The sequence below is a fragment of the Lonchura striata genome, chromosome 1, assembly GCF_050655825.1.
Source record: "Lonchura striata isolate lonStrDom1 chromosome 1, ASM5065582v1, whole genome shotgun sequence".
Taxonomy (NCBI): Eukaryota; Metazoa; Chordata; class Aves; order Passeriformes; family Estrildidae; genus Lonchura; species Lonchura striata.
Window position 1 is genome coordinate 1,630,555 of NC_140703.1, and position 25,639 is coordinate 1,656,193.

Consider the following 25,639-nt stretch of genomic DNA (forward strand, 5'->3'; position numbering starts at 1 on the left):
ATTTCTAGTGATAAACACCAAGTCCATAACTGTGGTCTGCACTGAGGGTTTAGCCACAGAAGAGTACTGGAGCTTCCACTAAATGAAATTAAGATACACTTCAAATGAAAGCAAAGAAAATGCAGCCAAGTCCAGCATTTTCAACATTTACAGCACTGTATCACTCAAGAAGGAAAGTTTTCTTGATGAACTCATTTCTGTAGTAGGTTCCATAAGTCTGGGCAGAAACTAACTGATAGAGGCAATATTATCACTTATAATTAGACAACTATTTTAAAAAAGTATTTTAGGCTATGTGACGTTGCTGATATTCTTCAGCTGTTACCACCTAATAAAGAAAACAGGTTTCTAAGAGGCAAACAATCCAGGGTAAAGGTCTTGATTTCTTGCATAACAGCTGTAAAAGACAAGAATTAAATTCATAAAACATGCAGATACTCCCAGATAACCATGATATGACAGCGAAATCTCAACTCTGAAGAGTCGAGAACTATATAATGTAGTTACCTCCCTGTCATATATGATACAGAACACGGCAACTGAAGACAGAACTCTGGTGAGCCAAGTTTAAGACAACAAAAATCCCTGCTTTCCACTAATTTTCTTAATAGAGTGGAAATCTGAAAGATTCTCGCTAGAGTTCAGTTTTACAAAGTTTCTGGAACTCTCATTTCCATTTTTTTACCCATTCAGGAGACTTTTAATGTCTGCATAGAAAACTTTCCATAATATCCACTGGATGAGTTAGAAAGATGCAAGTAAGGAATTAATCATGGTGCTAAAGAGAAAGAGGACAGAATTCTGACAGGGAAAATCCAAGAAGAACATTGAGGCAAATTTTTCCTGTTACTACAGTGGAACTGTCTCTCCAGGGAACCAGAAGAAACAAAATTATAATGTTTAAAACTAAGCTGGATAAAACACTAGGAAATACAGAAGAAGGAAAATCTACTGTCCCCACAAGGAAGAACCAGATCATTTAACCAATTTATTCCATCTTGAAAGCCTAGGAAGGTATGGCAAATGCTGACTACCACATAACCTGGCCTCCACCATAAGGAAAAAGGTTGAAATTTCAAAACACTGGTAAATTAATTAGACACTTAATGGAGAGAATTAGTATAGACCCCAGCACAAGCAAAAGAAAATATATCAGGTTTTAGGACTGTTTTCTCAGAACTATTACTAAGGAAACACCACCCTAAAACAAGTACAGACACAGTATTTCAATCTTGGCTCTGCTGATGAATAAATATATAGACTGCCTCATCCAGTCTGGAGATTCTTGCTTCTCATCTGCCACACAAAATACTAAAATATTATTTAGGTCTTTAGTACCTTAATAGCACACAGAGTCCCAAATGAAATAAACAAAAAAGAAAAATCCACAATAGGAAATCCAGTAGAGCTGTATATTCATATATAGCTGTATATTCATATATAGCTGTATATTCTAATATATCTCTAAGGAACTACAGAGATCAATATGAAGAGGAAAAAAACTGTCATGATGTTAGGCTTAAGGAGATGATAGTTTCTGACTACATGGAATAATGTTAGCCTAAGGATTCTTATATGGAATCCACTAAGAGAACATCCATGTGGATACTGAATACCTGCTTCAGGATTAACTTAAAATAAAATAGGAAAGGTGAAAGTTTCTATGTCCTCTTAAACCAGTACTGAGAAGCCAGAATACTTTAGCACAATAATCAAGCTAAACTCTGCAGATGACACAAGTCAGCTTGCTCTACCTCCCAGTGCAGTTAGCTCTCTGGGTGACTATTAGCTCATTTTTTGCAGTAGCTAATGCATGTACCATATATATATGAGCAGTTCCATAATAAATAACCAGTTAGTACTAGGCACTGAAGCACAATAGTCAACATCTCCCATTCAATATGCACATTAAATAGCAAAAACAATATTAGTAGACATTAAATATTCTTAAGGTTGATCTTAAAGGACGACTTGGAGTGTGCTATTTTGTTTTCAGCTCCCTTACTAGGCGTGATTTCGATATAACTAGGTTAGGGGAAAAAAAACCCAGGGTCTTTGTAAGAAGACAAAAGACACAAGGCCTGTATGTTCCAGAAGTCTAGTTTCTATAAATATCACAGATCAAAGAAATCTGTGCTATAGAATTCTCCTATACCCTGCTAGCCAGATAAAATATTTATGCTGCAAAGGCTGAAATACCTGGACTCCCTGGTTTACCAGTCACGGTGTTAGGAGGCAGAGGCTTTCTTCTCATTTGTGTGGGTCTGGCAGGAGGTATAGGAGGGTGCTGAGGGCCAGGTGGTATGGTCACTGAATGACATTACAAGACAGCAATATTAATTAATTATCCTCAAATTCCATAAAAGCAGAAACACACTAGAAGTTGTATTCTGACTTCTCAAGCAATGTTTCCTGTCTGATTTAATACCAAAAGTGGAGAGGTGAGATTAGGAGCTGATCTGAGTTGTATTTTCAGCCTTAAATCACTGAGATCTGTGTGCCACAAAGTTTTAAACAAAGTTTAAACTGAACAAATGTAGTTCCTTTGAGATTTTGCACAAGTGTTTCAGTGATTCACTTTCTGTGCAGTTACTCAGTTTTGTCAACAGTAGTTTTTTGGCATTCAAATGGATACATCTTCACACAACAAACATCAACTCAATGTGCTAGGAAACATCGTCAGTATCCTACTCACAAAATTTCTGACCTCTTGCTCTTTCTGACTAATACAACCGGCCACCCTCAGCTTGAAGCAAAAGATGTAAGAAAATGAAATTATCATTAGGAACACTTTATTCTGTGTCATTCAAAACTGAAAAAAGTTACTGTCACCTTGTACACTGACATGGCTAAAGTCAATTACTGCTGTCTCAATTTCTGAAGCACTCTACTTGGTTATTTCAATGTGCAGCTCCAGCCAGTACCCATTACATTTATCCGATAATTTCTTTTGACAGTGAGGTCTAAAAGGAAAACCTAAACCCCTTAATTCATACTTACAAATAATTTTACTGTATTTTCCAGACAATTATGACACATTTTATTATGCAAAGGCAAAGGAAAAGATTTTTGTTCCTTTGCCCTTCTTTTCTTAAGAAAATCCAGGAGATATGTGCAACACATTTATGTAACAAAAGCCTTTTTGTACCTAAAAGGAGAAAATCCTCAAGAGTAGCATAATTCTCATTAGGCTGCCAATGTCAACAACTATGCAAGTTGCCTGATACTGAATTACTGGCTCCATAAGGTACCTCAGGTCCTGTGGATCAGACCTTCGTTTACCCTATAAACAGAGAGATTGTGGGCGAGAAGGGAGCAGATCCAAAGACTCATTTAGGAGAGCTTTTTTGGTAATATTTACAATATACAAACAGGAATATCTCCATCTCTCTCTCTTCTTTTTTCCTTTTTGGACTCTTGTAGTCACTTATAAATAAACCAGTTGCTATTATTTTTTTTAAATCCCTCAGATCAAGACAGAAAATAATGCTCTATCTAATTTAAGAGAATGTAGTGATTTTGAAAATAGCATTTGTAGGTTTCATAGTAATTCTTAATTTCCAGATGGAGATGAAAAAAATATGCTTAAGGCCTGAAAAAGTATAAGAAATTCTTGTATATATGTTATCATACCCTAGATATTACTGTATGGTAGTATTCATTACTTTTCTACCTGCCCATAATTAGAGAAGGGATTGTCCAAGATGTTTATGAAGTAAGAATGTGCAAGTACTGACTTGCCAGTGGTCTCTGTCTATTTTCTGAGCAGCACAACTACAACAGTTACAGGCAAACTAAAACATTGCATTCAGTGTACTGGGTCTTAAGTGAATCTGTACTCTGGAAAACCAGGAATTCCTACTTTTCCCTTCTGCTACTTCTCATGATGATTTGGGCGCTGGTCGATGGTGCTACCAAAACTAATTACCAGTGTGTGGAGACTGGACTTGTAAATTAGGATGCACAATAGAATTTTGGGATTTTGTGAATGTAGGACGACGACATGGTGAAATATTTGGATTTACTAATCTCTAGGCTTATTATGGACTGTGAGTCCTTGACTCGGTCACTTGTGAGGAATGAGCAGCCTCTTAGGGCAGACAAAACACAGACAAGGTATTGATTGACCTCAAAACTCTAAAAGCTTAACTTTAGACATCAAATGCCATAAAACAAGTAAAAGTTGGTCTTAATGTCCCTTCAAATCTATGTGCATAAAAGAACCTTCAAGTTTCTGCAAATCACAAGTTGGATTTACTAAAGGAAACTCCACTACCTGACATTCAGTAACAAAAAGTGCAGAATATCATCCTTGTTTTGAGTTTACACTTTGTCTAGCACATCACACTAGACCTAAAAGTACAAAGTACAGTGGTCAGACTGAATAAACTTAAAAATGATAAAACATCAGAACCTGGCCATCAAGAGAGGCTCTTATCTTTGTAGAGGTAAATTAGGTGGAAAGGAAATTCAACATGGATTGGGAACACACAGCAGTTTATAAAATAGTGTTTTAAAATACAGTAACATGTTCTCAAAGATGAAGCTACCTAAAAGGAGCATCTGCAGCTGAGTAGTAAATCCAAGAGTAAAACAAGAGATTTCATTTTCAGTCAGTTTCTATGTCAGAAAAAAACCACAGCTAAAGCAAATTAGTCCTTGATTATGCTTATGAAATAGGGAAATTCTTTACACATCGGGTACTTACCTGTTGTATCTATGTTCCAGTTAAAATATTTTGATTGTTTTGAAAACATGATTGCAAGACTTGCCAGAAGAGTGAACCTTTTAAGTCTTACACATGTAAAAAACCTGTAACCTGATTTACTCCACATTGTTATTTTCCTTCAAGTCTAATGTTCTAATTGTTCCAATCCCAATATTCAGTGAAACTTCCTCATATATGCTGGTTATGCACATACTGCACATACATTCCCCATACAAGTTGATTATGCTTTTACCTTATTCACCTTTGCTATGTGGAAACTATTAGCATGAAAAAAATCAGTGTTTACAGTATTGTAGCTGTTAGATCATAAGGACACAACTCTGGTGGTGAACATTTCTACCATATGTAGTGACTAAGCATATGTAAGTGTCTAAGGACTGGCTATAAATTATTCCTATTTTTATCTCTTTTAGTAGCATCCTGAAGCCATAAGAATGTGTATTGATGAGAATGATTAAGAATTATTTTTTCTTCTCAGTGGAGGTGCTTTGTGAGCAGAAAAGGCAGCATTTTTATTTTTAATAACAACTGTTAAAAATGGCTTTATTGTTTACTTTTATTAACCTTACCAGAAATTGGCTTTTGCCAGGTATCAAAGTATTCTGGAGGTCTTTTGACACCCATGTCAATTGGTCTGGCAGTAGCCTCAGGTGTATAAAGGTCATCTGTGAGAAAAAGGAAATGAAGTAAGTATCAACAGTGTGGCACCAAATCATGGTATACCTTTATATTGAATATGTTCAAACTCCAGCTGACATGATGTGCAAAGCCAACGTGTGCCTCACCCATGATTTTATTGATAACTTAACCCATTATCTTCTTATTCAGATAAGCGGAAAGTGATCTGGTTCTACAAAGGCTGCAGTTTAATTTTAAACATTCCTTGAGTAAAGTATATTTGGAAAGAGAAAATTAATACGATGAAGAAGTAACAGATGAGTTAAACCAAGATAGAAAAATAAGCAGAGAGAACATTCTAGTTTTTCACTGTAAAGAATAAAATGTCCATTGATTCTTGCAAAGGGCAAAGTTATCCTTCTCCCCATTACATGATCTCTGGTCATCCTCCATATTAAAAGGTTAAAGCAATTCTGGACCAAATATATTCACCATATTTGGAGTACAGGGGACAAAGTATACACAACATCCAGTTTGTATATAAGAGAAAGTCCTACTTAAAAGTTATATAAACACATTTTTTAAAAAGCAAGTGGCATTAAAAAATCAACACAATTCCTGGTACAGAACAACTGTTTCATGTGCTGATATTTATAGGGCAGTCAAACTGTTAAATTAATGTCCTGTCTCTACATAAGGCAAGTATGTTTGCTTTATAAAGACTGTATATATAGTAAAGCAAGAAGATGCATTGCAACTTCATAATGTTTGTGGGAAAAACTGCCCTGCACCCTTGCTCATGATGTAAGATAAAAACCTCTAAAATTCATTATATTAAAAAAAAATCAATATTAATTTAATTATCAAATTCCAAACCTGTTCAAACATGATCTAATCACTCTAGCTAAAGATTTAATAGATTTATCATTTGGTTCTCAATTTGTTTTGATATTTCACTAGTATTTTAATGGTATGCAGCAGATAATTTTTGAATTACTTTACTATTTGATCACTTTTGCTGCATGTTCCTCACAAATCCACAGTCCATACATGATAAATAATTTACTGAAGATTAAAGTAAGCTGGGAGTTAGACTTGCAGTAAGCTGGGAACAGGATGCAGGTGACCTGGTGCCCATGTCTAAAATATCTGAACATATCATATATAACTGCAATTTGCCTTCAGGTAATTAAAAATATTAATTAGATCTTCAGCTATACAAAACACCAGAGTGATAATGTTTCATGTCAATGATGTTCAAGGAAGAAAAGGCATGAGAAGACCAGCACCAGCTGTAAAAAAACCCAAAAACTTGTACATCAGGAGGTATAGTTAGAGCTTGTTTAGTTTCTTAGCGCACCTTTTAGTGAACATAAACAAAACATGGCAGCACTTTGACTAATTCACACCAAATCACCCAAGTGTATATCACAAGTCTAAATTATTTGTGCATGTTACTGTCTCTAGAGAAAACCTACCTCTATTCTGCTTCTCAGAACCTAATTTAGATTCATAATCTTTTCTGAGTTATGTCAGCTGAGAATGAACAAAATGTTGTACATGATCTAGTTGGAAGCAGTAGTTTTGTTTTCTTTTCAGAAACATGCACTGCTGTTCTGCCATGAGTAAAGCAGTAATGAAAAGAAAGACAAAGTTTCAAACCACAATACCTTTATGTTGACCATGACACAGGCAAAAATGTTTCGGATAGATGGAATATCACTCAGGCTATCCTAATCTAGCTAGCATAGAAATAGTAACAGCAGCCAGCAATAATATGGGACAATAGCACTTTTAGTGGGTGGTCAGCCAAAAGTTTGCCTTGAATATGTACATTATTTACTTATTTATAATTTTAAACTTGAAATGTTGATGAGGAATCCCCAAAAGATATATTTAATTAACCAATGGCTGTATAAAAACAGAAATCCACAATGCTATTTGTATTGATGCAATAAATTAATGCTCTATGGAAAAAAAAAAGGATTCATTATGAATTACCAGTCAAAATATTATGCTGATTTGATGTGAGCACAGCACATGCACAGAGTAACTAGAGAGGGACTTGGCTTTGAGGCTTCCCTACCAAGCCTCCTGACTTGGACTCAAACAAGTGGCTGATCTTTCTCAATGAGGCATTTTCCAGTACTTACTGTGGGTCTGACATCTAGAAAACATTAGTAAAGAGCAGCCACAGAGTAATCAATCTGTAAATTTACACAGACTGAGTGCCAATAGCATTGCACAATCACCCTCGAGAATTGTATAACAGGATTAGTAGAAGCAATTACACATGGCACTCTGAGGAATTAAATTCTGTAATAAAACACAATGAGATATTTTGCAGGGCTCAAGATGACTTGGGGAAGTCACATTCCAATCTTTTATTGATAAATTAAGAAAAACCACCCCAAACCCAGAACTCTACCTGTTGTTGGCACAATCCACTTTGGCAGTGCAGGTGCTTTTGTTCTGGCTGGTGCTAGTGTGGTTTTACTAAAAGCTGTGAGAGAGTTTCAAAAGAAAAAAGAAAAAAAAACCAAAAGAAGTTGCATGAGAAAAATATTGAACAGACTTCTATGTGATGCCAAGAATTCCACTCTAGAGAAGAAGTAACACCTGCTGTGATGACACATGTAGTTTTGGTTTCATTTCTTTTTTCATTTTTTTTCTGACTGGGAAAGGCTTTACCACTAGACTTATTAATTGATTAAAAAATATCCCCTTTTTTTTCCTCCCAGCAAGATTTAAAATTCCACTAAGTATAGATAAAATTAATTAACTATTTCATCTCCTCCCCATCCCAGACTGAATAAACATTATTATTACCAGGTCTGGTCTGTGGTTTATCTGATGGCCGTGGTCTTGCAGAAGTGAGACGAGTTTTATGAGGTGCTAAAAGAAATAAGGTCCTGTTTCAATGCTGTGTGTAACAGAACACGGACAAAGCAGTGCAATTCGCCAGACAAAAAAGGTCCATGCACCAATGTGATACAGCAAAATGGACACATGAGAATTCTATGAGTTCTAATCCAAAATGCATGTGGAAAATGCTAGTTTCTTTAGTGGCCAGATGGCTCCATCATGCAGTCTGACCAGTTACATTCATATGTAGGTTTAGGAAAAAGATGTAAAATATTTACAGCCAGTTACCCAACTGTATATGGATACAGAGTTAGCTCTGCAAGGTATCCATGGCCTTAAGACATTTAATTAGGTTCTGTAAAAAACAAACAAACAAAAAACCTCAAAATAAAACACTGAACTGAAGCCCCCCAAACCAAAGACTTAGATAAAACTATGCAACATCAAAATATTGCTGAGAAAACAACTGGGAGCATCCAATGCAGACACTGTGCAGGGCAGCTGAGGCACAGTGTCATCAGTAAGGTCGGAATCAGAAACCCTCAACCTTTTTTTTATTGTTGCCTTTCACTTGCAAAATAATTTTGATAGTCTAGATGCTATGGGATCTGTGGAAGCTGAAAGCATAAGCAGTAGTCACTGTTATCTTGTGCCCAATTAGCAAAGTCTGTAAATCAGCTTCTTTTAAGTAGAGCTGGCTATTTGATATTCAAGACAAATAAAACATTTGACCCATAACACTTACTTCAGCCTCTCCAAAACATCAGAGAAAATACAGGAAAGAACATACTACTCATTTTTGATATTTAGAATAGGGAAGTTTTACAGATGTAGATTTTGCAAGGAAAAAGTTGGAACTCAGTTAACTTGATGTTTGCAACGCTGTATACATATGAGTATACAAAACACAGCTCTAATACTGTTTAAAAACTTCATATAAATCTTCAATATTTGAGACAATATTGAGAAAATTGCATTTTTAGTGCAATAAACTAAAATATTTGATAAGGGGGAAAGTAAGTTTTCATATATGTATTTGAAACAGTTTTAAAGGTAGTAATGAACAGACCATTAAACATTAAACTGCACTGATTTTACATAAGACCTACAGACTCTCAATACAACAACTTAAGAAAATCTTAAAAAATTACCTGTATCGAACCAAGGAATTTCAGTTGCTTGACCAATTTTGGGTCTGGGTGAAATGTGGTATGTTTCATTGGGAACTGAAAATGGACATATTACTGCTTAGCAAATGCAAATGATTGCATTTTAAACATACAACATCACAGGTGGAAAGGAAATTCAAACTGTCTGTGCAGATCATAAACAAAAGAGTCAGTGCTAGAAATCTGGCTGAAAATCATGCTTTTATACATGTAAAAGACTTTTTGTGTCTGGTAAGATATATATCATTAGTAAGACAAAATCAGAAAAGATGATAAGGCAATGCCTTTTTACATGACTCTTCAGCCTCGTACATATAATACTTATTTTATAAAGAATCACATGAATAAGAAAAATGTTTGGAAAATTAAAAACAGCAACATTTTGGACATGCACTGGACTGTAACTAACAAATGAACATGACAAAGATATATTATGGTATTTCTGTTGATTAAAGTGTAGGTTTAGCCATATAGCAAAAGCAGAGAAAGTAAAGATTGATGAAAAATAAACTGATGTAATATTCTCATTACCCAAAGTTATTTTGGACCCATCAACAACATGAACTGTTACAAGGTTAATTGATCCCAGGTGTGTTGCCCTTGGAGCTATAAAAAATAAACCATTGTTCTGTGAGAAGGCAAATTAAAGAAGTTGGATTTCATGAAGGATCTGTCTTCATTGTTTCCTTAAAACCTATCTGCACATCTGCTGGGACAATTTTAACAGGCACGAGGCAGACACATTCTGATTAGTCTGGATGGATTTTCATGCTGACAACCAGACAGGGCAACTGCTCTGCAGGGCCCCACGAACCTCAGGACACTTGCCCTAAACCTGGGGTTCTGGCAGTCTTTGGTCTTTCTCCCACTTGTTGATTAACTTACATGTCTCAAAAAAATTCTAGAAGTTTTAAGTAATGTATTTATTTTTCAGACCTCACTCGAATTTGAATGAATTAACTGAAAGTTCTCAGTTACTGGATGAAAAGGACAGACTGGCAGGCAGAGGCACACACTACATGGCTCTTTGTCTTTCAGAAATAAGGTAAAAGTATGGAAGCTGGAAAATAACCTACTTACATTATATTTCACAGTAAACATTTGCTTACAATTTTTCCTACCAGTAGCTTGTTTTGCATATACACCTTTATAATGATTTAAACTTTAAAAGGCAAAAATTAAGCCTCTAAATTCTGTTCTCTAAAATTCTTTCCCTAAAACTAAATTTGTAGTGGTGCCAAAAGATGGCACTTGTTAACTATGACATGATTGGAAATAGCTCTTATTCAGCTGAGACTTGGAATCCAACTTGGTTATTGAACAGCCTTGCAAAATAAGGCATTTAGAAATATTTTTCCTTTTTCAGTCCTTTTTCCTGGACTGTTCAATCTGATGTTCACAGTAATATATATGTTCATATGGTATATGTGTAGATAGAATATAGTTCTTGAATGAAGAGAGTCTCTGCTTGAAATCTTTTTGGCTGTAACGAGCAGACAAGGAGAAAGAAGTGGGTGTGAAATTACTAAATTATCCATTAAGCTATTTGTCTAAGAATGAAATTTTATCAATTCAGAGGTTAGATCAGAGAGAAGGAAAGTTCAGGAGCTGCTCTGTAGTTTCTCCTAACCTAACTATATTTTCTCCTCAGCAATTTTTACTGAAACAGATCACTCAATGGTACAGCTGAGATATCACCACCCTTCACTATAGGCATGCATCCCTGAATCTACCATGCTTACTGCAAAAATCACTGGTATTGGAGGCACTTCTGCTCTTAGCATGTAAATAACTTGGACTAAAACTCTGTAGCCCGATTTTCAGAAGTACTTGAGAAATTGAATCAAATGCATTTAGAATAATAAAATTCCACCAAAACAAAAGAACTTCTTGAATGTAAGCACAGAAATATATTTTTTATTAAAATTAATTAAATTTCTCACATTTTTTGATGGCTACTAAACCCATCCAACTGCTTTCCATGGAATTGATATCCAATTCTTGGGCATTCACTTTGATATAATTTATGAACAAGTTCTCAGCTGAACAATGATATAAAATTCTATCTACTTATTATGCATGCTGCATGACTACAAAACTCAGTGAGAGCAGAAATATAACTAAGGCAGTGCCACAGCAACACTTCTAAAGTTACAAACTGTAAATTACCAGGTTTTGTTTGTGGTACTTCTGGCCCAACAGATGTTTTGGATTTGGAAGGAATGAGCAGTGTTTCTTTTGGAGCTGAAAGAAAAGGAAAAAGATTATTATTGTATTCTTCAGGAGCCATGATCCAATGCCATACTTAGCCCACAGAAAATGCATGCCTGAAATGCCTGGAAATGCCTGAAAAAAAGACAACAACAATTCCATGGCTTTCTGGAACCTGGAACAAAATGACCAGCCAAAGCACAGAAAAGTCCCAGCAGTGTGCTGTAGGATAAGTTGAGTTAGTGGCTAAAATTCTTGCTCTAAAAGAAAAATTAGGCCACTGATTTTGGTTGGAGATCTGACAAATACAGATTTCTGACCAGACATAAGCTGTAGGCTATTTTTGCTTTACTTGACAAATAGAAATGAGAATCCTCTGTGCTAAGATACGTGCATGTGGCAGCAGAACAAATGATAGTGGAATGGTGTTACATGAATGCCACATTGGAGCATGGTCTCTAGAAATTTCTCCACTGAAAAAATAGAAATACCTGCATCTTAATGTTAAGGAAACTTATTTACCCATTGTTGCCCTTGATGGACCAGTAGTAGAAGATTTTGTGACAATTGGTTGTGGAGTTGTCGGATATATTGCTGTTAAGAAGAAAATGTGAAAAATCTTAGAATATTAATCTAAACAATTAGCATTTGCTAAAACCTGCAAAATGTCCCAAACTAAGGAGCAGCAGAATATCTTGATAATCAACTGCTGACACATATAATTATCTCTCTATTAACTTCTGCTATGCATTTATACCAAAAATGGGAAATCACACAGCCCTCCATAACTATTTTTAAGCTACTTTCATTTCACTTCAGCAATGTCTGTTACTAACTGCACAAGCAAATTGTAAAGAAAGTCTGCTGCATTTCAAGAAAATATAAAAAGAAATGCTCACAGAAGAGCACCCAAGATTACCAGTAATCACAGAGAACTCAGTCTGCCTAGCCACTGGAATTTGTCAATACCCTCATTAATACGTTTCAGTCATCATTTGCTATGTGCTATAGACAGAGGAATACCACTGTATATGTTATAAATATTTACTATTATTTGTAGTGCAGTTTTGGCTTATTTTGGATTAATCATATGAAATTTAATGCATTGTTTCACCACAAAACTGGCTATGAGTAATCCCATTAAGAAGCACAAAACTTGAAACTTGGGGAAAGAATGATTAAACAAAAAATTAAAAGAATTACTCCATTACCAGGTCTGGTGTATGGCACTCTTGGTCTTTCAGTTGTTTTTTGTTTGGTATGAATGAACTGTTTTTCAGTTGGAGCTGGAATAAAAACAAAAAGTATCCAAAACAATAATTGAAAAAATGCACTGCTTTTCACAGCACACAGGAAACATAGGTATGATCTGATCTAGAATAAGGCAGATTATGTAAGAATAAACTGAAAGCTGGAATTCCTGCAAAGAAAGGAAAACAAGTTAAATGGTCACTTATACAAGAAGACTTCTAAAATAAATACACAAATTTGTAGCTTTGCATCAAGCAGTCTGGGATAGAATCATTACCATCTTCATACTGTGACAGGACAAAAATAGACAGTGGCAGCCTGAGTCTTCCTCATCTGCCACACATAAGTATATGAGGACAGGATTCCTTTTTCAGTGGAAAATTACTGTCAAAGTTGATTTCTAAATTGAATTATTTTGTTCTTATGTGGAAATGATTTAGCATTGTTATCTTCACACTATTCAGATTAAAAAAATCTTGTAAGTAAATGTAGGAATCATTTACTGGAAAAGGTTATTTTAGCACTTTTTAGTCTGTGGTCTCCACCAATGTGAGAGGTCCAAGATGATCTGCCTTAGCCTGTGCAGTTTTCATCCCCCTTGCTCTGAAGAATCATTTTCTGCATGTGACTATTGCTCAGGTAGCTCAGGTGTTTACAACAGGGCACCTACTTCATAAAGCTAGATGAACAAGTACTGAATGAATACTAACCTAATTATCACTGCATACAGGGAATATATATTGCAGTAGAAACATGTTTAAAAGCATTTTTAATTTCCTCATCTTCCAAAAGAAAATAAATATAGTTTGAATATTATAAAATGCCTATTAATATTTCATTAAATATTAAATATTAAATATTTCATTCTCAGAAAATCACAGTCAAGGTCTGTCTCTGAAGCTGGGGACAGATAACTGTTGAACCACAACTGCTCAAGCAATGCTCCTGCTTACTGCAGTGACCCTTACTTGGTCCACATCTGACAATTGAGTTAAGAAGGAAGAACACCCAGCTAAGGTTTCATCTATTTCAGCAAGTTTTCCCAACACATAACTAGAAGAAAGCAGAGATGGGTAAAGAAGCAGAGTGGGATTTAGACGGTCACATAGCTGGTCTGGAGACTTTATGCCATTGTTGATATATATTTTTTTTTTCTGTAAAATTAAACCATGAGGAGTGAAGAAGAAGAGTACTTTAGAATGAAATTATCCACAATTTACATGAAGAATAGGAGATTAACTCAGTTGTTAAAGCATGGTGAAAATGCAAGGGTTGTGATGGGCCAGTTTACTTCAGAGTGGAACTCGATGATCCTTGTGGGTCCCTTCCAACTCAGAATAGACTGTGATTCTGTGAAACATCACTATCTGCTCTTTAAATAAAGTCACCTTTTACTGAAAAATAGATAACATCTGGAGGAATTGCATCATCCTGACTGGAAAGGCTAGAAGAGAAAGAAAAGAACCTTTGAAAGTAAATGAACTTATGCATTGTCACCCTTATCAAGAGCAAAGATCAAGTAAGTATCTGCAAGTAGAGCAAAATTTCATTATTAGGTTTTAATAAAATATAATGAGCTCTCTCTAAGATGATATTCTCTAAAAAAGGTGGAAAATAGAATAATTATTTATGAAATAACAGTTACCAAATGTTGCTTTTGTTCTTTCAGGAATATGAGGAATCACAGTAGTATCTTGTTCATCAAAGCTTGGAAAAATCTCTGTTGAGAAAAAAAGTCAATAAATTATCTGAATAGTGAAAGGCATCTCCCTTTCCTCCTTTTCTCCAAAAACCTTTCAGTACTATACTGTATATAACAGGAAAGAGATGTTTTAAAACAGCAATGGGTATTTACCCTCAGAAATTTATGATTAGGAAACAACAGTAACAAACCTTCAGTGAAATCACTGATTATATTATGTAGATCTGTTTAATTTATGATGGGGAGTCACCTAAGCAAAATGTAATTGAAGGGAATCCTCATTCTAATCTGGGTGAAAATACATGTAAAAAGAAAAAGCAATGCAACACCGTTAGGAGGTTTCTCTCATAAGAGCTTCAAAAACATGATGCAAACTATTAAAATGTGTTGCTCAGATAGAAGCTGCAAATAACTTTTTATCCTTGATTATAAAATATAGGTAGATACTTTTTCTTCTGTTAATATACGCATAAAATACAAAAACTCTTGAACTGTTGAAGTTTCTGTCAGATTTAATTGCATCTCTGCAGAGGTTTCTTAACTTAGAATAATAACCAGGTAACAGTGGATGCACTGATGATTATTCCCCCCACTGCCACCCCAAAAGCAATTGCTCAGTTATCCACTGAAGCTTCAAAAAGACCAGATAATTTACCAGGCTTCCTGTATGGAGCATCCGGCATGGGAGTTGCTCTAGGTTTAAAAGGAATATGTTGTGGTTCTTTAAGAGCTGAAAGAAAAGATCTGTTTTAAGGCTTTATACTTTGACAAAATTAGGTGTGTTGCACAGGCACTGCATGTCACATGCTTGCAAAGAAAAAACAATCCCTGCATGACAGCCTGAAAAACTGAGTGTCACATACACACAGGAACTCAAGAGAAAGCAAAATCCTTAATGAAAATATGTGTGGAAAATTAATCAGGTAAGAAAAATCTAGAGTCAAGCAACAAAGCCTGAAAGAGCACAGACAAGTACAGGGAATATATTTCCATCTGTATTTCAGAACTCCTAACTGCATTACCCATGGAGTGCTAGTCTCCTACAAGTGTCAAAGGAATTACAACGTGTGTGACAGGGAAAAAGATTTTATGTGAAGACAAGAAACCAGCTAGGAATCTTTCAATACCTGCAACAGAATAGAACATAGTTCAGGTAGTAGAAAAGAAAACAATTCAAAGCCACAAACAGATTATGTGAAAAACAGACCAATGGTATATAAGCATTGGCCCAAGGAGTACTGAAAAAATAATAATGAACAGTTCAAGGTAACAAATTTACCTGCTGCTGTCTTTTGGTGTTCAACTGTAAATGTACTAAATGCCAAACTCCATAAAAAAAATAAGATACCCAGAGTTAGCGGTGAGGATAAGTTAGTAGTAAAAATACTTCCTTTAAAATGACTGTTTTGTTTTCAATTTGGAAAACATTCTTTTTTTGTTTCTGTTTCTTTGTAAAATTAGTGAATATACACTCACTCAAAATAATGTTCAATGGATACTCTCAGAACTGTTAGAAGTCAGAGTCTGGCAGTTCATTACTATGTAAATTCCTATTAAGTTTATTTTTAAGGGTGACCTTCCTTTACCAGGTCACACAAACCTATGAGCGACTTCAGTGAGAGTATTTGGAGTCATATATAAAGGCTCTCAAATAGGTTTTTCTCTAAGCATCTTTTGACAGGCACAAAAGAAATGAAATTTCTTCCAACTTCTCATAATGTTTGTTGTGTGTTGTCTACCCTGATGTAAAAAAAAAAAAAAATAAAAAATTGATAGACGTGTGGCGGAAAAGCAGAGGCAACTACTAAAACTCAGACATTAAAAATAGAAATCAGCTCTGTTTTCCTTGAAAAGCCCATTTAATGATCATCAGAGAATGTATTTGTAATATGAAGAAAAGTTAATCAACACTGCATTCGCTGAGGAAAGAGAACCCAAAAGGACCCCTGGGCATTCAGGCACAAGAAAACAACAATGTAGGTACCAGGCTTTGTGTGTGGTACGTCCGGACTTGGTGATGCCCTGGGCTTGGAAGGGACTCGTCGACTTTCTTTGGGACCTGTGGAAATGAGCAAAGTTTGAATTTGTTATTGAGGATGATGATTCTTGGACCTGTGAAGATGTGCAAAGTTTTGAACACATTGTAGAGGAGGATGATTCAAAATATGTCTTTCGATTTTTCTGATGAATCAGAGGATTAGTTTTCTCCTAAGAAACTTTTTAGGGATTATTTCTGTCATTTTAAAATAATCCCAAGGAGATCTCCTGTTAGTGCAATCAATACAATGCCAGTGCAGAGACCAAAAGCAAAGTGACTTTTACAGCGCAGTGTCAGATCAACTCTCCACTCCTAACATCAATAACAAACACAGCTTTCTACAGAGTAAACTGCTGTAGTTCTAATACTTCCTAGTTGTGCTTCACAAGTGTTTCATATTCCAAAAACCTGCTGCTCATTCAAATCAACTCTGCATTAAAAAAAAACAAAAATCCACAGCAAAGCTGTCAAAGCAGAAGAAACATGGAAATTTACCTCTAATTTTCAAATTGACAGAGCTATGTCAAAAATTTTTGGGAACAGCAAAGTACTGTAATTTTACACTCTTAAAGAAGCAAGTCACAAATATTCTGTCACCCTCTAAGGAAATCAAGATGCAGATTTTCCTGTGTGCAAGGGCGTTAACCCACACCTGTCCTTTGTGTGTCATTGACCTGTATGATACCCAGCTGAGTATCTTATTCCATGACAGCTGCATAGCAAAATTTGATTATGAGAGCAAAGCACAGCCTGTACAATAAGTATCTCTGTGTCTTCAGAGAGCTCCTCAGTTTTGAAAACTTCAAAGTGATGAAACTTTCGTGCACTAAAGGACAAATATTGATAAGCTTACTTGCTCTAGTTGGAGGAACACGTGGACTGGGTGATGTTTTAGGTTTGGAAGGCCTGTGATACGTGTCTTTAGAAGCTGAAAGAAAGAAACTGGGTTGAGCATTACTAAAGTAATAAATAGCTTCAAATACAAATACACTGCTCTGTAATGGGTGTTGTCCTGGAATGATTCACAATATCAGATTCAAGTGACAAAAATGCCTTAGATAAATGGATCTGCCTCAAGCAATCATATGACCCAAGATTAATAAAGCGATTGTATTCCAACAGTAAAATTGAGGTTTGAGTGGAACAGAATTATTTTTCCGTCCTCTCTGAAGGACTGAATTCCACAAAGTTGGAGGGGAAGGGAAGCAGAGAAAGAAAGCTTTCAGGATGCAGCTCTGCCCAGCCATGGTGCCCTGCACCTGCAATGGTGTACCTCCACAGGATGACTGAGAACATGATTAGGATCCTGTTCTGATCTGCTCTCTGCTTCTTACCATTCAATGTTGAAGGAAATTTTCCTATTTAATGTGCATAACAACTTGAAAGAAACAGGAATTCTCCTCAATTATTTCATAAAAATAAGAAGGGACTGAGGACCTTGACTGTTAAACTATTAAGGAACATGCAAAGAAAGATGAAAATTTTTTTCAGGTCTGCTTTTGACAATTTGTGCTGAAGAAGAATGACAGTGTGACCATTCAAACAAGAAAGCATCATTACCTATTGTTGCCTTTAGTTTCTCAGTTCTAAACCTAATTGTTTCCAGAGCTGCCTTAGCATAATAAAACAACAAAACCAAAATATTACCAAGAACAATCACTGTCTGCACAATAATCATCCATCCCTACTAGGGCTGATGACAGATGTTCACTTCTCCCTGAAACTCAACATTGAAGTATTATGTTCCTTAGAACTTCCTCCAGTTTAAGGTAACAGCTCTAATACAAAACAGATCCCAAATATAAACCTGAAGTTTTTCTAACTGCCACAGAGAGACTGTGGATGGTTTTTTGTACCTTCAGCTTTGTGTGCTTTCCTGACTTATTTCAAGGTTTTTTTTCAAGCCATAGGTGCAGACATACTGGGGAGAAAAGGAACCTGACTCCTGTGTCTCTGCCCATCTCTTCAACACCATCCAATACTCCCTGTGTCTTGGATACCCACACTGGTCCTGGCTAAATTGAGGTTATTTTCTTGATAGCAGGCCCTGTGGTAGTCTGCTTTGGATTCATGAGCAAGGAAGTGTTGATAAAATACCAATGTTTTAGTCGTTGCTGAATACGCCTTGTCACAGCATCCAAGAATTCTTTGTTTTTCACTCAGCCCCCAGGCAAGAGGGCTGGGCTAGGGGTGGGCAGGATGGACACAGTCAGGACAGCAGAACCACCCTGGCCAAAGGGATATTCCACTCACATAAAGTCATGCTTAGCAACACAACGTTCCAAAGCACCCACTGCTCCTGATGGTGCACTGGTCTGCCTCTGGGATGGGGTGGGCAGCTGCTTTGTACCACTTCCTTTCTTCCACCTCCTTTTATCCTTCCTTATTAAACTGTCTTTACCTTGAACTATGATTTTTTTCCCCTCTTTTCCTTTTTTTTTTTCCCCCTTCTGATTCTCTCCCCAGAGCACTGTGGGGTGGAATGAGTGAGAGGTCAGTGTGTGCTTAGCTTCTGGCCAGGGACAACCCACTGCGGTACCTCACATCACACAAATGTGAGTTGCATAATTTACTTTCTCCCTCCTTAATTCCCCCAAGGTTGTATATGGGCATAACAACCCATGCAGATACAATTATAGGAAGTATTACACAGTCTTAAATCTCTGAACAACACAAGAGCTCTGGAAAAGTGAACCAACAAGTATGAATCCTGAAAAAGAGCAGGCACACAATTTAAGAAATACAGAGGAAAATCCTTCCTCTTTGCAATGACACCCCTCATCCTCACCCTCACTTTGCCAGAACACAAGCCAGTTACACAGAAAATACTTACTTTCACTGAGAATTGTACAGAAAACATCCATTGCTGCAGTGACTTAAAATGTAATAAAGAATTGAAGATATTTTCAGTTTACCAGGTTGCTTATAAATTCTACATGTCACTGGATTTTATCCCTCAAGGAATGTTCCAAAATACATGCCCAAGGAATACATACAGATCTGAAGCTCCACTGGTTACAGCAGAATCCATAAGACACATGTGTCAGCATGAAAAGGTAAAGGAGCAATGAACATACCGGGTCTTGTCCGTGGCACCTCTGGGCTTGGTGATGTTCTAGGTTTGGAAGGAAAATACTGTGGTCCTCTAGGAACTAAAAAAAAAAAAAGCCAAACCAGCAAATATTAGAATTTTTTTATTTTTTGGGAATTGATACTGACAGAAAGTATAACATTAAAGAAGAACACATGCCTTTGGGACCCTTTGGAATCACAAAAAACTTGAGTAATGGAGAAATATGGAGGCTTGGTACATAACAAACCCCAGTGCTGATGGAAAACCTCTGTAACAGGACAATATAAAACAAGGCCAGTATGGTTGCACAGTATAAAAGGTGAAGCAGCACATGATAGGAATGGAGTATAGAGACAAGCAGTCAAAGGTAGGTTGTGGTGCTTCCATCCCCTTTGCAGAACACATTTGTGTGAGAAAAAAAGACAAAGACGATTATGAATTGTTAGTGAAAAATCACCAAACCCCCCCTTACAGGATGAACTTTAATAGTAAAAAAATTACAAGAGTGGAGTGCAATGAAGCAGTGCTTGTGATGGCCAGTGAGGAAAAAGCTAAATGTGATGGTCCCCAGGTGATTTACCCTGTAGGTAAAACTGTTACCTAGCGTTGGTTTTAGTTGATCAGTTCTAAGTGTTATAGATTCCAGGACTGTATCAGAAACAAAACAGAAAAGATGCTTTGAAAATTGAAAAGTTACAATCAGCACTACTTTCTGAATCATGTACTTTGTATTCTGCCTCATACAGAAACAGTTGTATTAAAATAAATATCTGAGAAAGCAGAGTAAGCTCCAGCATAGTGTGAGCTTAGTTCTCCCATAGACTTCCACAAAATAGCCAAATATTTTCATTCTGTTATTCAGAAAATGGATGTTTAGGGACATGAATCTCTTCCCTTGGTGATGTGTTTCAATTGCACTCTATGTACACAGCTAGAATCAGGCAGCAATTGGTTGTGTACTGAACACTTATCAAAGAGCATGACATGGTGTATAGCATTGCCAGTCATATAATTCAGCTCTAAACTGGGATGGATCTAGAGTCCATTGGTTTAGAGTCATAAAGATGTGAAATTGATGTCAATTCTCTGTCAATTCTTCTGTATGGATTACAATTTTAAAGAAGAAACGTCTTTGTATATTTTAAGACAATTACAAGATAAGTGGATGATGCTGTAGAAAACATTCTGTGTATTACAGATTCTTGAAGAAACAGTAAGTTGTTGGGGCTTTTGTTTTTGTTTGTTAGTTTGTTTTAAACACAGATCAATACAAGCTCATAAAATCTGAGTGACAAAACCATAAACCATTTCTGAGAAGGACAGACTACACTAAAAATGAAAAATGGTCACAAAGGTAAAAAATGGCATATGAGAAGTGGCATCTTAAGGTGTAACTTGGAAACAATGTTTTATAATCAGATGCCATAGTTAAAAATTTATGAGAAGACAAGGATTTTGCCTGTTTGTTACATGAAGAAATCACATAGATAAAATCAGATTTCAAAAATATTGGTCTGTGTCTACAATTTAAATGTCTTCAATAAAATGTTTATTCTTAAATTTTTCACATTTACCAAAGGATAATGGATGTTGATATTTGAGACCCTTGACATTTTCTGTTGCTATTTCCAGCAGGAGAGCATGGGACAGAAAGTAACTTTTTCTGCCTACTACTGAATTTAACACATTTAATGACATAAAAATCCAGTATTTTGGAATACAATATAAAGAATCATTAATGCCAATAAATGTTTATAAGCAAATACTACATATGTATGTATAACTGGGCAAAATCTACTCCTTCATGCAGAAAATAATAATGACATGAAATTAATTGATTGTGGCTTAGAAGGGAAACAGATTTATTTTAACAATGCAAAGCAACGTTGGAAAGAATTTTACCTCCCAAGCAGCCTCAGTACACACTTTAATTGCTTCGTATTTGCTTTAGTTAGCAAGATTAATCTGAGTGTAATAACACTATTCTCATCCTATTTCTTGAAGTAGCAGAGGTTTATTCTTTTGCTCAGTGAATAATACCCAGCAAATGTCACTACTCATGAAAACTGCAATTAAATTGCTGAACAGAACAGAACTCCATTCTGTTTTAACTGGCTCAGGTAACTAAACAGCTGCTCATAAATACATTTCAATCCAAAATAAACCAAACTAGAAACAATCACAAAGTAGTTTACCATCTTTGGCTTGTGGGATGTGAGGTTTGGGTGAAGTTTTAGGCTTAGAAGGAACACGTTGAGTCACCTTTGGAGCTGGAAGAGAAAATGTGGGCAATGAGTTAATTAAATTGCACAGCAATTAGCATCTGATAGCAGCTGAACACACAAGCACAGAAACCTCAGACCTGCAACTGAGAAGAAGTAGGTGAATCAGGTAATACTCTCCACGTGTTTACAACAATCTAAGCAAGAAAGTGGAATTTTAGTCATTTTTGAAGCTCAGCTTTTGTTCGTGTTTTTAAAATAAAAACTGGAACAAGCGCAAATAAGCATAGTTATGAGAAAGGTGATTCAGAGCTGCCAGCATAATTCCTTTTTTCATAAAGGAGACATTCCAGCTATGAAGAGAGCAATACACCCAACTGTTTTGAATGCCAAGCAAGATAATTACCTAGAATAAAAATGAGGGTAAATGAAATAATAAAAATGAGGTTAAATGAATCAATAAAAATGGGGTTAAATGAAACAATAAAAATGAGGTTAAATGAAACAATAAAAATGAGGTTAAATGAAACAATCCTGAGGCATAATGTGACTAACTTCAGTGATGCTTGCTGTGATGTAAATAAAGCAAACACAACAGCTTGCCAAGGAAATATTATTACCTATGGGTGACCTTGGTGGTTCAATTCTAAGTGTAATAGGATCCAAGACTGCAACAGAAACAGTGTGACAAAGTGAGTAAGGAACATGCTCCAAAAATTTAAAATTACTCCAGTGGTAAGCAGAAAAGCAGGCACTAACACAACACCACAGTAATACGGATCTTCAAGCTGACTTTTAAATCGTGGGCAATTAAAATTCTTAATAATACAGGTAAAATAAATAAGTAATTGGACAGACTTGATGGCAATAGAAGCAAAAATATGTGGATATAAATCAGTAAATGCAAGAACAAGCAAGAGAAGAGATTGCAGAGTTTAACTCGGAGACAGCAAGAGACTTTTGATATACAGAATGTCAGGAGTCCCCAAACTGAACTCTGTTACTTGAAAGTAGTGTGCTGACTGTGACAAAGTAGTTGAATTTTTCCTCTAAAGTGAGCAATTAAACAGAGGACTAAAAGGCTGCTATAAGTGGAGCTGTACTTATTAGTAATCTGAAAAAATATTAGTTTATAAAGCCTGTTAATTTTTTCTCATATCCACTTACAATCTGGATCACAAAACCAATATATCATGCCCTTTTCCTGATCACAAACTGTACCAAATGAGACAAAAAATTATGAGATGGAAGAATCTATAAAAAATTCTTGGCAATAAAAAAAAACATATAAAAGAATTTTAATGCACTAATTCTTTCCTCTCAAGGCAGTAACAAGTAAAGTAGCATATAACACACAGGTATACACACCTAAAGATAGAACCTGTTCTATAACCCACATTCACTTATCTCCCAAACTTTCTTATGCATCTATCCATTTTAAAAATGGGCTTCACAGTAAATAACACTATAAAACTTTGATTGCAATTGAGGGGGCTAATACTATTAAATACTAAAGTATTTATTACATGTATATTAACATACACAGTAAAATATTCTGTAGTATTAATATTGCTGCAAATGAAGGAAAAAACCCAAAACAACCAGTATTAACTTCTACTGACAGTGGCCAGATACTCCACAGAAATGTCAGACCAGTCACTAATTTTTCAAATGTTCTCACCACATATGCCTGGTTTGCAAAGACTTTGCCATTGTTCAAGCTCATCAGTTATCTTTGGAATTCAGATTCAAAATATTTTCCTAGAAAACACCAATTTCTATTTTCAGGTTGCGTTTGAAAAATCAATAATTTCTTACCAAGAGAAAAACAGCTTCCAAATAATAGAAAGATATTCATATTATTTGTTAGGTCTGCAAACTGTCTTCTGGAGCAATGTGGTTTCCTTGTGTACAAGTATTATCCAAAAAAATTGGATGTTTCTTCTCCCCACCTAGGGGAAAAAAAAAGTTGTTCTCTTCTTTACTTTCTGCACTAATAGCAAGTCTCAAAGTAGGTAATTTCCACAGAAGTGCCTAATCAGGCTCAGCTTGAGGTGTTTTGATCTTAGCAGATCATTTGGGCTTCAAATGTGAGGAATGTGTATTTTGGATAGTGGGTAAAGTTTGTTTTGTGAAAACCTGCTTTTAAGCTGAGAGTAAATGGTGCCATAGTAAATCACATTCAGGTTCAGCAGTGAAGAAAAGAAGTTAGGAAATGAGCCTCTGTCCACACCAATGAACAACCACAGAAAAATGAACTGCAACACGTGTTCAAGGCATGAAATGTTGTTGGATATGAAAAAAACAAGCGATGATTATCCATTTCATGGATAATCAAAGAGCTGGATGTTCTCGTGCAGCAAAATTAACTTCTCATAGTTTAGTCAAAAGCCAAGGAAAAGACTTAACAAGCAATGCTCAGAAAAGTTTGTTACGCAACACTGACCTTGACAAATCAATGTCATTAGAGTTTTGAGAGTATTTCATGGTGTAGAACTTGCTGCAGTTGAAAAACTATGAGTTTAAGTGAGTTGCTGCTACTTGACCAAACCAAACTGATTCTATTTTATCAAATAATTTGCGTGAGGCTTCGAACTGTCCTTGTCCTGTGAGGTATCATATAGGTAGTCAGCTTAATCCAGGTTTAAAAGACCAAAGCTGCTGAAAACATCTTGAAGCCCTTCTCAGAATACAGCCTGCACGGTAAATGCAAAGAGTGATCCAAATTTTCCTTTGCATTAAATATAGCATTTCAGGGCTCACTGCAAAGGATAGACCCTTGTTCTTTGTCTGCATAAAAAAATGTATGTATTAAACACATTATATATGTTCCCATACTAAAAAAGGCCATATATTACTTTATATAAACTGTGCTCTGCATTGAAAACAAAATTACTTTTTTTTTTCTTTAAATTGAACACAGGTTTGGATGTATTAATTGAATAAATGCAGTATTTTCCATACATGTGAGAAATTGTCAAGCAATATGCCATAAAACTCCTTCTGCAGGAATTGTTTAGCAGTGTGTAATTTTAAATGTCATTTTAGACTGTTATTTCTATATTCCATAAAATCTTTATTATTGCAATAATTTTTATTCTTTCTTCTTCTAATGTAAGTGAAACTTTCAAGTAAATGCCTTTAAAGTGACATCCTGTCTTTTAGAAGACATGTCCATGTTAGAAACATGGAGAAATAACAAAGCACCAGGATCAGACTTCCATGTGCTGGGTTTGGACCACACACGAATAAGCAAGAAGCCTCCAGGAAATGCTGCTTTCAACGGCACACATGATGAGAGCAATGAAAGGAAGAATGACTAAGGATGACTCAGTCATTACCCTCTGCAGTCTTGGCACGTTCAGACGTGTAGGGACTCCTGGAAGTGCCTGACCCTGGCATGGCTGCTGCTGGAATAAAGAACATTTCCTTAAGAGAAATACAGGTGTATCTGGATCTGTTTTGTAGCTGCTGGTACAGCTCAACTGCTCTTGCTCCCCAGCTGAAATCCACCTCCTCAAAACTCTTCCAATGGAAACACTGAGAGAAGGATACATTTACTGCAATTACCTGATGTTCCTTTTGCTGCTTTTGGAAAATAAAAAGTACATTTATGCTACAGGAACACACTGGGAGAGGAGCTCTCTAAAGCTTCCCTTTCCTGCTTTACTGAATTTTTAAAAATATCTTTATGGCTGTAGATCACCAAAAAGAAACAATTCCAGAGAAGTCAATTTTCTTTGGTAAATATTTCAGTTAAT

The 25,639-nt window shown here is 35.8% G+C and overlaps 1 protein-coding gene across 50 annotated transcripts in view; it reads right to left on the reverse strand.

The window, feature by feature from the left end:
- Positions 1-25,639, reverse strand: part of ABI3BP (ABI family member 3 binding protein) — a 114,729-nt gene that overhangs the window by 23,145 nt on the left and 65,945 nt on the right. For 24 of the 50 annotated variants that reach the window (XM_085588745.1, XM_085588753.1, XM_085588708.1 and 21 more), the window contains 18 exons: positions 25,220-25,288; positions 22,499-22,546; positions 21,852-21,926; positions 20,257-20,304; positions 19,661-19,735; positions 17,437-17,511; positions 16,530-16,604; positions 15,201-15,275; positions 14,489-14,563; positions 12,804-12,878; positions 12,115-12,186; positions 11,551-11,625; positions 9,913-9,987; positions 9,364-9,438; positions 8,177-8,242; positions 7,776-7,850; positions 5,299-5,394; positions 2,200-2,310 (listed from right to left, as the gene is read on the reverse strand). In XM_085588745.1, the coding sequence (XP_085444871.1) occupies positions 2,200-2,310; positions 5,299-5,394; positions 7,776-7,850; positions 8,177-8,242; positions 9,364-9,438; positions 9,913-9,987; positions 11,551-11,625; positions 12,115-12,186; positions 12,804-12,878; positions 14,489-14,563; positions 15,201-15,275; positions 16,530-16,604; positions 17,437-17,511; positions 19,661-19,735; positions 20,257-20,304; positions 21,852-21,926; positions 22,499-22,546; positions 25,220-25,288 (1,335 nt within the window). The remainder of the gene's footprint in view (positions 1-2,199; positions 2,311-5,298; positions 5,395-7,775; positions 7,851-8,176; positions 8,243-9,363; positions 9,439-9,912; positions 9,988-11,550; positions 11,626-12,114; positions 12,187-12,803; positions 12,879-14,488; positions 14,564-15,200; positions 15,276-16,529; positions 16,605-17,436; positions 17,512-19,660; positions 19,736-20,256; positions 20,305-21,851; positions 21,927-22,498; positions 22,547-25,219; positions 25,289-25,639) is intronic. The other 26 variants (XM_085588889.1, XM_085588854.1, XM_085588887.1 and 23 more) reach the window with 20 other exon arrangements.